This window comes from Gallus gallus, chromosome Z (assembly GCF_016699485.2).
Source record: "Gallus gallus isolate bGalGal1 chromosome Z, bGalGal1.mat.broiler.GRCg7b, whole genome shotgun sequence".
In the NCBI taxonomy this organism is placed as follows: domain Eukaryota; kingdom Metazoa; phylum Chordata; class Aves; order Galliformes; family Phasianidae; genus Gallus; species Gallus gallus.
Window position 1 is genome coordinate 34,181,811 of NC_052572.1, and position 12,626 is coordinate 34,194,436.

The 12,626-nt window shown below is 40.0% G+C and overlaps 2 protein-coding genes across 13 annotated transcripts in view; one reads left to right on the top strand and one right to left on the bottom strand.

Moving 5' to 3' along the window:
* Nucleotides 1–4,899, top strand: part of DENND4C (DENN domain containing 4C) — an 83,238-nt gene extending 78,339 nt beyond the window's left edge. For 11 of the 12 annotated variants that reach the window (XM_046905887.1, XM_046905885.1, XM_040656252.2 and 8 more), the window contains one exon: nucleotides 8–4,899. In XM_046905887.1, the coding sequence (XP_046761843.1) occupies nucleotides 8–144 (137 nt within the window). In that variant the 3' untranslated portion in view covers nucleotides 145–4,899. The remainder of the gene's footprint in view (nucleotides 1–7) is intronic. The other variant, XM_025144802.3, reaches the window with a different exon arrangement.
* Nucleotides 4,900–8,164: 3,265 nt separating this feature from the next.
* RPS6 (ribosomal protein S6) lies at nucleotides 8,165–12,622 on the bottom strand. The gene is given in 6 exon segments (NM_205225.2): nucleotides 8,165–8,370; nucleotides 9,030–9,187; nucleotides 9,950–10,096; nucleotides 10,685–10,895; nucleotides 11,701–11,832; nucleotides 12,599–12,622. Coding segments are annotated over 6 exon segments (750 nt in total). The 5' UTR covers nucleotides 12,605–12,622; the 3' UTR covers nucleotides 8,165–8,274.
* Between the last annotated feature and the right edge of the window lie 4 nt (nucleotides 12,623–12,626).

Below are 12,626 nucleotides of genomic sequence, written 5' to 3' on the forward strand. Positions count from 1 at the left end.
ATTCCAGAGGTCTTTGATAGTGAATACAGACTTGCACATAAAAATCTACCAAAAGATGTTCTCGAAAGGATGGAGAAAATAGATGCACCACCAAGCAGCAGAGTTGAGTGTTGTCGGAAGTACTTTGGAGCACCTTTAATATAAAAATGAGGAAACCACATGCTAAACTTCAGCAAGACAAAAGCAGGTGAACAAACAAGGAGTATGGGGATATATATATATATATGCTTTTGAATCATAAAAGGTGATAATTGAGCAATTTGTCAGAGTAATTTCATGGATCTACAGCATATAACCTTGTCTTTCATCTCATGAGACACAGTGTAAAGTACGTTAAAATGTTTGTAAAATATATTATTAGGGTGAGTTGGTTTCAGTGATTTATCTGCATTATTTTCCTGTATGTGTTTTTCCTTTCTTTTCCTTAAATCTTTGCCCCTTCAATATCAACTTGTTCGGAAAGGTGGTAATTAAACAGGAGACTACAGCTGGTGAGTTTCCTAAGGGCTATCAATATTTGTGTATTTTAATGAAAGACCTTCCCTGACAGAATGCTTAGGTCCTTCAGTACTTCTTTCAAATGACCTTTACTTCAAGGGGATCTTTTGCATTGTTGTGCAGTATATATATATGAATGTAAATATTTGAGTCCTTGGATTGGAAATTGCAATGCAGTTGCTTCTAACAGATCACAGTATCTAAAATTGCTACCCTTGTCCCTACCCTTGTTCCAATTAGTATTCAAAATAGTCTTTGAGTGACCTTTTCATAATGTATCCCTACAGTTGTAAAACCTAGAAACTTCCCAGTTGTCCTGTCTTGTCTGTCAAACACATTGAAGATCCTATGAACATACTGCTGCTTTCTGCAAAGAAATTACAGGCTTTTACACTAAACGACTCAGAAGTTGATGGCTTTCTACAAGTTAGATAGGAAGCTTAGATGACAATGGGATTGAGAGAAGGTATGTCAAACAGACCTTATCTCAAAACATGCTTTATACTGCATGGAGGTATGCTTTGAAAATTTCTTTTTAATTCTTTATTACCTTCCCCCATGGTTTCATGCTAGCCTGTGGGTTAATTGTTTTGCACTGATAGTCCAAATTTAATATTTCAATTAAAATTTATTTATAAATATGGTCTTCAGGGTGTGACTTCATATAAATGAATTGCTTGAATGAATGATCTAAAAAGGTAAATCAATCTTCAGCTTGCTTCTATTAGATAAGACGCTTCCTCACCTCACATACCTAGCGGACAACAGCGGTCATATCTTTGGGAAAGAAGAGCCTGGACATGGCTCTGTAATTTAAATTTGTCTGTTACTTGAGATATATGGCAAGATTTATTCCAGTTTTTTTTTGTTTGTTTCTTTTCTTTTCTGAAATTTACTCATGGGTTTTTCTGATACAGTTGTTCCTGGAGAAAGAACAGAAGGATTTTTAGCTAAATCTGTAGTTCCATCTGAGTATGAATGCATTCACTTCCTACCAATCTTTAAGAAAGATTGTTATTCTTGAAAATGATGAGGGAGGTTCTAGCCAAAACAACAAAAGCAACTTTTACTTTTCTTATAAGACTGAAACAAAGGATTTGCACTCTTTGTGACAGAATATGTTTGCATTATAGACTGATTCCTTGCAATTTGTCTTAAAGTGCTGGTCATAAGACAGTATGGGGATATTGCCTGGACAGATTCTCTCCTGATGAAAATGTTGTGCTATTTCAATAATTAAAAGCAAAGAACACAACTTTTCTTTTTTGTTCTTTATTCTTTGGGTTTTATACACAGTTGCTTGCAGATTTCAGATCTCCATCTCAATGGAAGAGTTGAGAGTGATTCTTGGTATTTTACCCTCTTCTCATTTTAGACAATATAGATATGCATGGTTCCATCCTTTTAAACAGACTAAATCTCTGAAGCATTCTTCCAAACAGTTTAATAATTCTATATAAAGGCAAACTTTATATATTCATACTGATCTTAAACATACAGCTATGCAAGAATAATGTTGAATGTTCATTGGATTAACTTTCTGATCATGACACAACGTACAAGGAGGCAATTTTTAGTGATTGTTAAAATCTCCAAGCTCATTGAATTGAAAAGGAGGTGTATCCATTAAATGCTTTTTTACATAACTGGTGACATTCAAATGACTTTTACTCCATTGCAAATAAGATAGTAATAAGTAGCAGTAGTGTGCAAATCACCTTCATTATAGAACAGTCACCTTTTGCTGAAAATTGAGCAATTAATTGACGGGTAGTATTGCAGGTATAGCCAAAGTAGATTGTGTCACAGCATCTAGTGCTAACTATTAGACTTCACATGGGTACATGACTAAACTAGAGCAGAAAAAAATGACAGTGCTAAGGAAAAAGGATTGCTGCAAGATTTTAGGTCATCTTTGCAGTCGGTTTAACTTGCTTTGATATGCTTCTGTGTATTGATGTTTCTGTACACTACAAGTTAGCTTCTGTTCCTCTATTTTCTACCTGAACTTTAGAATGGTGGAAGTCTTGCTTGGAATTACTTGAAGTCATGAAAAGCCTACTGAAATTAACTCTAATGACATAGATATAGGGGCAAAAGTGAGCACTTACTCTTTAGAACTTGGATTTTTTTAATGCCTGGTTTTTGATAGCTAACTATTCAGCTAGTTCTTAAATGGAATCCGTAGTTCAAATGGAAAGGGAAAACTCCTGAAATTTTTTTAAACTAGTTTTTTTTTCAATTAATTTTCAGATAAGGAGATGCTTTTTTAAAGAAAATAAGACAACAATAAAACCACAAAAACAGTGTTCAGAAATAAATAAAATTGAACTGGGAACCAAAGGTTTGCTTCTGAGTTGCTTTCTCTCTGATACATGATGGCACTTCCTGCTACTGCCTTAATATTAGTCAATTGGAAAACACTTTTGTCCCTCTGAAAATGAATCAGTAAAGGTAGAATACGTTCTTCTCTGCAGTTATCAACAGTGTAAACTTCTTGGGCTAAATAGGAATAATTTAATTACCTACAAATGTTTTTGATTTATTTCACACCCACTATTTATATTCCAAAGTTATCTGAATACATAATGCATGAAACAGCAGGGCAGAGGTGTTGGGAGGAGGGCAGTAGATAAGCTTGGTTTTTGCTTCTGTTTGCCTCTCAGTGTAAGTAGAAAAGGTAGCATTTTGCTCACTTATAAAATCCTTGCCTCTGAATATTCTCTCTAGCCTGGCCTGTAAATGAACAGCTAGTGTTAAGGAGGACATTGTTCTTTTGCGTGCACTTTGGAATTCTTACGTACGAACTTGAAGAAAACAGTTGTAGATAAATATCACATTCAGAACCTGCAGTGTTTGTTTGGAATGAGGATGCAAATCAAACTGTTAACATATGCAGGAGCAAACTCTTACTGGAATTTCATGGGAGCCCAAGAAGTTGAGAAGTTTTTGTTGCAATAGCAAATCTTACAAAGAGAAGTTCCCTTGCCCTAAGAATGCTGAGTTGCTGTCAGTTACACTGGGAAGATACCTTGCACCTTTCACCCAGATATTGTCAGTAGTTTGTCTGCTTCTATCAAAAATATCTTTTTTTTTTTTTTTTTTTTTGCAGAATTAAAACAAGAAATAGAGATCTTAGAGTTTTAAAATCAGGATTCTAAAGTGCCAAAATGTTTCTTCAGTTGTTTTGAATGTATTCTGGCACGTTACCAACATATAACTTTCAAAACCCAGTATGTATAGGAGGACCGATACAGCTGCAGTATTGGCACAGTAATAGGTACCAACTTTCACATGTTACTACAACCATCTGTGTATTACTGCCTCCACATTTTATATAACTAAAGCTTAGCTAATACAATTTTAATAGAAAATACAGTATTTACTATGTGCATTTTAAAACTTAGTTCATTCACTTTGCAAATAACTTATTACTAATTACATTGGTAATTGGTTACATATTGGTTAAGCTCAAGCTACATTGGACTCATGAGTAATTTTATTCCACTTTAACTGTAAATTAATGGCTTTTTATGTTGTTACAGCTGGAAGAATATGCTTGTCCTCGAATTTACTACTTCGTTTCAATAGCTGAAACACAGAGGCATATTTTCAAGATGTATGCTAAATTAGATCACAGAAATGACATTTTAAAGATAATTTGTTAAAATGTAAGTCAGTGAAAAATTCACCCAGTAGTTTCTCATTTTAAAATTGAAAAGTTCTCAGAGTTAACAGAACAGCTACTTCAGTGCAGATAGCTTTAATTAAGTGTTAAGCTGGTTATCTCATTCACAGATCCTTTTTTTTTCCAGTTCCAATTAATAAAAGCTTCAAGGTGCCTTCTTTGTATCAGCTTTTCCTCATTGACCTTTTTTGTAAAACAAATGAGACACCCTTCTAACTTCTAAAGCTTGAGACTGAAGTTCTGAATGGAACTCTAGTTCTGTTTTCTACTGTGCTGTGTATCTTGCATGTGAGGAGAGAAATCGATTGGTTTTCCTTTTTTGTCTTTCAGTCTGCATCAGTCAGTGGTGCAAATAAAAGGGACTGTTTGCTGTTTTTAGAAGCACATTAAACTCCTTTTAGGAGCTTAAAATAAACTGTATTGTAATGAGGATGAAAGGATGTGGTGTGAATAAATTATGGATTTATTGAGTTGGAAAGTTTTCTGTAATGCAATAAAATTTGCACTGGTTTAGAGACTGTTGAACTGTTGAAAAATGGCATCCATTTACTGTGCTTTGATTAACAGGTGTTTCTCTGTAATGTTTTTGTACATTTGAAAAATGTTGCTTGAGTATAAAAGGGCACTCTACATATTCTGAATTTTGTATAGATATCCTAGATTAAGAAACAATTTTTAATGTGTTTCGCAAAATAAAATAAGTACAAATCCTTTGTGAAGTTTCAATTATTCAAGTGTTTGACAGAATTTAATCTTAAGTGCAAATTCAGCCTACAGTTTTGTAAAACTAGAGATTTTCAGTTGCCTTTTGGGACTTTTTTTCATAGCATCTCATTGAATTCTTAACGGTGGGAAAGAGCTAGAAGAGCTGAAGTGGGACAGAGAGAGAAAAACAACCCAGATTTGTAGAACCATAGAATCATTTGAGTTGGAAGGGGCCCTTAAAGGTCATCTTGTCCAACTGTCCTGCATTGAATAGGGACACCTACAGCTAGATCAGGTTGCCAGAGCCCCATCCAGCCTGACCTTTAGTGTTTTCAGGGATGGGACACCCACAGCCTCTCTAGACAACCTCTTCTAGTGCCTCACCACCCTTATTGTTAAAAAAAAAAGTAAAATAAAATGAAAAAATCAGTCCAACAGGTCCGTGTCTCTCCTGTCCTGAGGACTCCACATCTGGACGCAGTACTCCAGGTGAGGCCTCACTAGTGAAGATTAGAGGGACAGGATCACCTCCTTGGACCTGCTGACCACGCATCTTTTGATGCAGCCCAGGATACGGTTGCCTTTCTGGGCTGTGAGGGCACATTGCTGACTCATGTCCACTTGTGATCCACCAGTATCCCTAAGTTCTTTTTGGCAGGGCTGTGCTCTAATCTTACGGCCCCCAGCTTGTACTGACAGAAGGCGCTGCCATGACCCAATTGCAAGATCTTCCACTTGGCTTTGTTGAACCTCATGAAGGTCTCCGGGCCCACTGCTCAAGCCTGCCGAGGTCCCTCTGGATGTTATTCCATCCCTTGGGTGTGTTGACCGCACCACACAGCTTGGTGTCACTCACAAACTTGCTGAGGGTGCACTCAATCCCACTGTTAATATAACTGGGGAGGTATTAAAGCATGTTGGTCCCAGTACTGACCCCTGAAGGACACCACTTATCACTCATCTCCATCTGGAACTTAGCCATTGACCACCACTCTGTGGGTACAATTGTCTTGGGCAGATTTTGTTTATAAGAGAAGATGGCTCTGAGGGACCATAAACAAACCATACATACATAATAAGACTAGCAGAGCTAGAGAAAAAAATGAAAAACGGGCTTAAGGAGGCAGAAACTGTGTTTACAGGAAAGACATGGACCATGGCTTTGTAATCACAGTTACTGCTCTCTGCTCACCGGGAAAAGCATCATTAATCAGGTGCATGAGAACAGGTTGGTGGCTGCAGGTTGCTTAATGCTTGCTGCGAGGTCTGTTTATTTCACTGACTCAGCAGTAGCGTTGCTGAGTTATACTTTCGGTGATGCATCCTTGCAGATCACAAAGGAACTGGACAAAGGACCAAGGGTTCCTGGGGGATGCCAGCATCACCATGACTGGGGAGCATGCATTTATATGAAAGAAAGCCAACAATCCTAGTATAGGCAGCAGTGATCTTTCTGTGCTACTCGGTGCTTGTGAGATTTGTCTGGGTGCTGTGCCCAAGTCCAAGCTCCCCTGTATAAGAAAAATATAGACAGGCCACACAAACAATGAAGGACTCGAACCATGTGTCAGATACAGGGTGGCTGAGAGCTGGGACTGTTCAGCCTGGAGAAGATGGAGGAGGCTGGATGAGGAAGACCTCATTTGGTGGTATAAGCATGTGTTGAGGCAGCAAGGGGGAAAACTGCTACAGTTCCCAGTGGTGCTCTGTTGGGATGGTTTCACAGACAGCTAAGCTCCAGCAAGCCACACTCTCACTTGCCCTCCTTGAAAGAACAGGGAGGAGAAAATAAGATGAAAAAAGGCTGATGAGTTAAGTAGTTTCATCAAAGAAAATATAAATAATACAGCCCTGCAGAAGCAGAGGGAGAGAATTCTTCTCTACTTCACATCAAGCAAGGTTCAACCATGTCTTGGGAAGCAGGGCCTCAATATGCATAGGAGCTATGGAAACATGCTTTCAGCATCCTCTGTTCTCCTTTCCCAGCTTTTATTGCTTAGTGTCACCTAGCCTCTCTACCCTGTGACCAACCCACCTCTTGCTCACTTTCAGCCTCCTAGCCTTTGGAGGGGATTGAGAGCCAGCCTTGTTGCTGTGCCAGAACCACTCAGCAACAGCCAAAACACTGACGCAGTATCCAGCGCTGTTCTAGTTGCACAGTTACTGTGCGAGAAATTACCTCAGTTCCATGGTTGTGGAGATCCAGGTAGCAATAGATCAAGTTGTACTCAAAGTCTATTACTTTCCTGAAGAGTCAGGTACCTATTTCACAGCTGTGCTTCAAGCTTTCTGAACCATTTCAGCCTTGTGTAGCAGCCATTCCACCAACACTGCAAGCAGGCTACTGTTGCCAGACAACACTTAATGTTTGTCACCTATGTTTTGCATCACAGACTTGGAACTGATGTTAAGGTGGCAGATGCAGGCTATGCAAAACCTTATGGCAGAACCTACCGTCGCAGTGGTATAGTGCTAACAGATAGACAGAGATTGAAAACAACCTTATTAGCCACCTCTGAGTTGGAAATGATTATGCTTCAATGCCCAATTCACACCAAAATTCGAGGATTGTTAATCTGATCCTTCCGTGTCCATTAATCTACTGCCAGCAGATCACCTGTTCAGCAGCTGATTTCTACAGTGGTGGTACAGCTTTATGAGTTCAAGTTTTTATACTTGAAAGAGAAGCACAAATGTGAAGAAAATACTGAAGTAGCTACTGACTATTTTAAGGGCACCTAAAAATGTCCTTGCCACCTACTATTCCAACATCAATTAATTTATATGTAGTTGCAGCACAATTCCTGTAAGACTAATTGATCTCCACAAAATACAGCCTAAATGCATACGTTCTGAATACATGCAGACTACTAGGACTAAGTTAAGGACTGCAATTATTAAAATCAACCATTTCAGTAGATGGCTTACTCATTCTCTGCATCAGTACTGATTTAAAGAGCAAAATGGTGAAATATTTGCACTTAACTCTTCCAAGAATCACCTAAGGCAGTAGACCTTACCATATGCTCAAAAGCAAATCGCTTCCTTCCTCTGGAAGTAATGCTTAAGACTAATGCGTAAGACTGGAAGAAAAGCAAACCACTTCTGAAAACGCAAGATCAGATTTTGCTGTAGCAGGTAAATCTTGCTTCTAAAAACCCACGTGTATGCACAAGGTAAACTGGAGCTTTTCACAAAAAGCATTACAAGTTCTTAAGAAGAACAGATTCAAGACCACGGACTGAGCTTCCATATAGGTCTGAGTGCTGCAGATAGTCTGGACTACCATTTATTTTAAGACATAGCCAGGAAATATATTCACTGGAAGTCTCACAGTAAAATTTAACCACAAAAGGGTTTTATTTTCAGTATCATGTACATCTTTACTTCTGACTTGACTCAGATTTAGATGTAGAAGCTCTCAATGAAGAAAGCCTGCGTCTCTTCGCAATCTGCTCCTGGCGTTTTTCCTTGGCCTCCTGAAAAACAAAAAACCAAAAAAAACAGTCAAGAAACACGCGGTATTGTGTTAGACATTATCAAGCACTTGAAGAAAATCCAGCATTTAACTCCTCCCAGACCAAAAGAATTCTGTAAGTACCAGACCTGTGCAGACCCCTATGTCTTCAATCCATACAAAATCAGTGTCCAAACTAACAGTAGAAATACTAACAAAGAATTCAGGACATACAAGACGTCTGTCTACCTTCCATTGCAGTCTGGAAGTCACAAAACACTCAATGCTGTGCTGAATACCCTAGCAGCATTACTTCTGCAATCATTGTTGCTTTACAATCAAACACAAATCTGGATTCTAACAGAGCATCCTAGTCAGACTCAAATTCATTTGAACTAAAGTTGGTACTGCAAAAACATAATTGTCATGAGCTTTAACTGCCCATCATTTTCGTCAAAATTAGCTCTCAGAAACAGATCAGACCCATCAACTCAACTACTTTTCCAGCACCAGCAAAAGTGAATAGCAAATCTCACAAAGTTGTTCGCTAGAAACATTCACGCCTGCGTTCAGATACCAGTCAAAGTTATCTACAGCACGCTCTTAAGCGTACAGTCAAGCTTATGAAATCCCATGATTCTCAGGTATGAGATGACAGCCACGTCATGGGGCTACACGCACCTTCATTCTCTTTGCCAAGAGCTTCGCGTAATCTGCTGCCTCCTCCTTGTTCTTCTGAGTGCGCTGCTTCTTCAGGGCAATACGTCTGCGCTTATGTTGCAGAACACGAGGAGTCACTAGTCGCTGGATCTTAGGAGCCTTGGTCCTGGGTTTCTTGCCTTAAAACAAGTTATTAATCAGTAGTTTGACAAGCTATCTTCCCAAGAGGATGTGAGCCCCCCAGCCACCGCAAAAAAAACCACTTTCCACTTACTCTAACAGTAAGATTTAGCACTGTATATACCATGCAGGAAAAGTGATCTGATTTTTGTCACACACAGCATTAACAGAACGCAGTCTTAACACTGATCTGCTATCAGCAGGGGAACATTAAGTACTGCTTCTATAAATTGCTGCAGTTTTATGTAGATACCTTGCTTCTCAAAATACCTGTCAGAAAACATTTTCCCTACGCCGAAAAATTCAGAAAGCGATCCTCTAAATTTCAGAACAAGCTTTCAGAATTCTACTACAAACAGTACATACCTATCTGTACAATTTCACTACTCAATCCTGCTTAACTACAGTAGACACAAGCAGTCTTATGTCCACAACGATCATAGTCTTTAATAGACACTACAGTTCCAATGATGCAGAAAATAAAATTTCACTTTTCAGGTTTTTTTTCCTAAGAAGCTTCCGTGGGGCCGATCCTTTATCATATTAGTTATTTCAAAAGCCTTACCCTTTTTGTTACCTGATCAAATGCAACAGAAACGTGTATTACATGCTCTAAAAACAGGTGTATGGGAAGCAGAACACCAGCCTCTCAAGAAAGGATCAGCAAACCCTTGCTGTACTACTATACATCATTCACTGCATGAAACTCTATCTGCTGAAAACGACATGCAGCCACAGTGCCGTAAAACGTGAGTTCTTACCCTCTTTATTCAGAGGTTTCCTCACAACATACTGGCGAACATCATCTTCCTTAGAGAGATTGAACAGCTTGCGGATCCTGCTAGCTCTCTTGGGACCAAGACGACGAGGCACAGTTGTGTCTGTCAGCCCAGGAATATCCTTCTCACCTTTGATAAAGCAAGTTTAGATACATTAATTAATCCTGCATCTACTAAACATGTCTTAAACTGTAGTTGCTTTATAATTTAAAATGCATTACAAAAGTAAGACACTACGAAGGCTGACGCAAAAGTAATTCCTTCTGTTTTATTACATATTCTCTTGTTCACTGCTAGTGAAAACGTATAGCTAATGGTGGTGCCTATGTTGGAAAGTAGCGTTCTGTAGCTGAGAACTTGCTCTATCAAACAGTGTTATTGTGCTCTTTGGTTCTGTTGTCATTTCCATGGAAATATATAGGACGCATTACTTTCTGAGCAACTTAGGTAGATAATCCCTGGGGTACACCTGCCAGTAGTGCCACCTCTGACTGCACTTTTTTGTTTAATGCAATAATGTTGCTGGTGGTAGTGAAAATATTTCAGTTCACAGTGACCACTTTTACAAGTTACAATACAACGCTCAGAAAGAATTTCAATATTCATTTAGGCTGTTACGATTGATATTGAGCGTCTGTATTCTACAGAATTTTACAGCCACTAGCAAGCAGGTTCATTCCAGGTGCCTACTTCTTTCTACTGACTGCTTCATCTTACCCTTTTTCACAATGACCAAGTTCAGAACACTCAAGTTGGCGTCAACAATGCAACCCCGAACAGACTTGCGTTTTCTCTCTCCAGTTCTCCTGGGGCGGTAGCAGGAGTGGCCTTTGCTGAGCAGAAGGCGGACACGTCCATGAGTAAGGACACCCTGCTTCATGGGGAAGCCTTGTTTATCATTGCCACCACTGATCCGGACAACATAGCCCTGCAAAAACAGAGACATACACCTCTCAGTTGCTTACATCCCTATCTGTTCAATGAGAAGAGGCGGGGATGACAATATCCTGTTCCTAACAAACACCATATCACCAGAAAAGCTACTGTAACTGCAGACTTTAAGTATTTCTTTAACAAACATCATTTCAACAGTTCAGGCTTTTTACTTAACAGAGATATGAAAGGTGTTTTCACATACCCCAACTAGCATTTATTGCCTCTTCAAAGATATATCCAAGCAGCAATTCCTATCTATTACAAGTTAGTAAAAAACACATCAAACTAAGCCCCAACCCTTTCCTGCTTCAGAGTTTCTATTAAAGACAGAGGGGTAAAAATAGCTCTTATTGCCTTCCTTGAGGAGACAGCAACAACAAAGATCAGCTTATTCAAGCTCAGCTGGACAGCCCATATCAACATTTGGCTATTCCAAACCCATCCATCAAGCTCAACATGCTTCTTCTCACATGTACTTAACAGTTTAAACACTCTTTGAGCTTGTTCAGCGCAGAGCACTTTTGTGGTACAGTCTTCATTTGTTTTGAATGCTGGTAGGGTACCCAAATCAAGAACAGAAAGCTATTTAAAAATCCAGCACAACAGTCTAAAACATGTGGATTAAAAAAAGAAAAAGAAAGAACCAAAAACCTAGCCTACTCATTAAATTCAACATGCATTTTAAGAGATGCTTTCAACATACCTGCCAGATATGGAACATAAAAATACCTTATTAAGTGCAAAACTGGAAAACTTAAGTAATTTGACTACACCTGACACCTCTTTCTGACTCTTACCTTCCACTCCTCGCCAAGAGAATCAGCCGCAACCTCCGTGGCCATTCGCTTCTCATAGAATGTTCTCAGCTTGCGCTCATCATCCACTTCAATAAGCTTCTGGCAGCCAGTGGCTGGGAAAGAGATGTTGAGCTAACAGTAGAAAAAAATAAACAATACATGATTTAGTTGAAGCTTCTGACATGACATTTCCTGAGAAAATTAGCGTTGAACTGCTGGCTTCACCTTAACATTTCAAATCCAAAAGCTTCTATTTGCTTACTAGCAGTAACCTGTTACTACTGCACTTACAGAACAAGGCAGATCTATGTCTGCTAATGATACAAAACCTTCTGCCCCGTACACTATGCCCTCTAAACTGACTGCCACCAAGCAAATGGCGGTAGAGATAACCGAAAGCTGTACTCCCTTCCTCCCACGTATAATGTCGAAGAAACAACACAAGCAGCCCAAAATAGCTACGCTATGCCTTGATCACCACCTCTGTTTCCCGAGGGCTACTGCCAGACCAGCAACCTTGGGAAAAGCTGCCTAGCACTTCCCCAGTGACAAGGCCACAGGAACAGGCCCAGCTCCACTACCTCCTTGCCAGGGCTCCACTACCGCCGGTAAGAACCTTCTACTCTTTCTCGCCGTAAGGAGTCCCATAACAGAGCGACTCGACCCATAACCCAGAGCCCCCAGCTCAGGAAGAGGCCTCAACAAGGGGCACGGAGCCGCGCGGCCGCCATCTCGAACCACCCGCAATCCACCGCCATCCAGCCAACAGAGGCGCCCCGAGCCCGCCGCCGCAGCCCATCGTGCCCCATCAGCAGCCCCAGAGGCAGCGCCGGGCCCGTTTGTGGTGCGGGAACCCAGCCCTCCTCCAGCACCACCCCGGCCGCCAACAGAGCCTTGCCTTCATCCTCGCCGAACTGCGCCGCCGC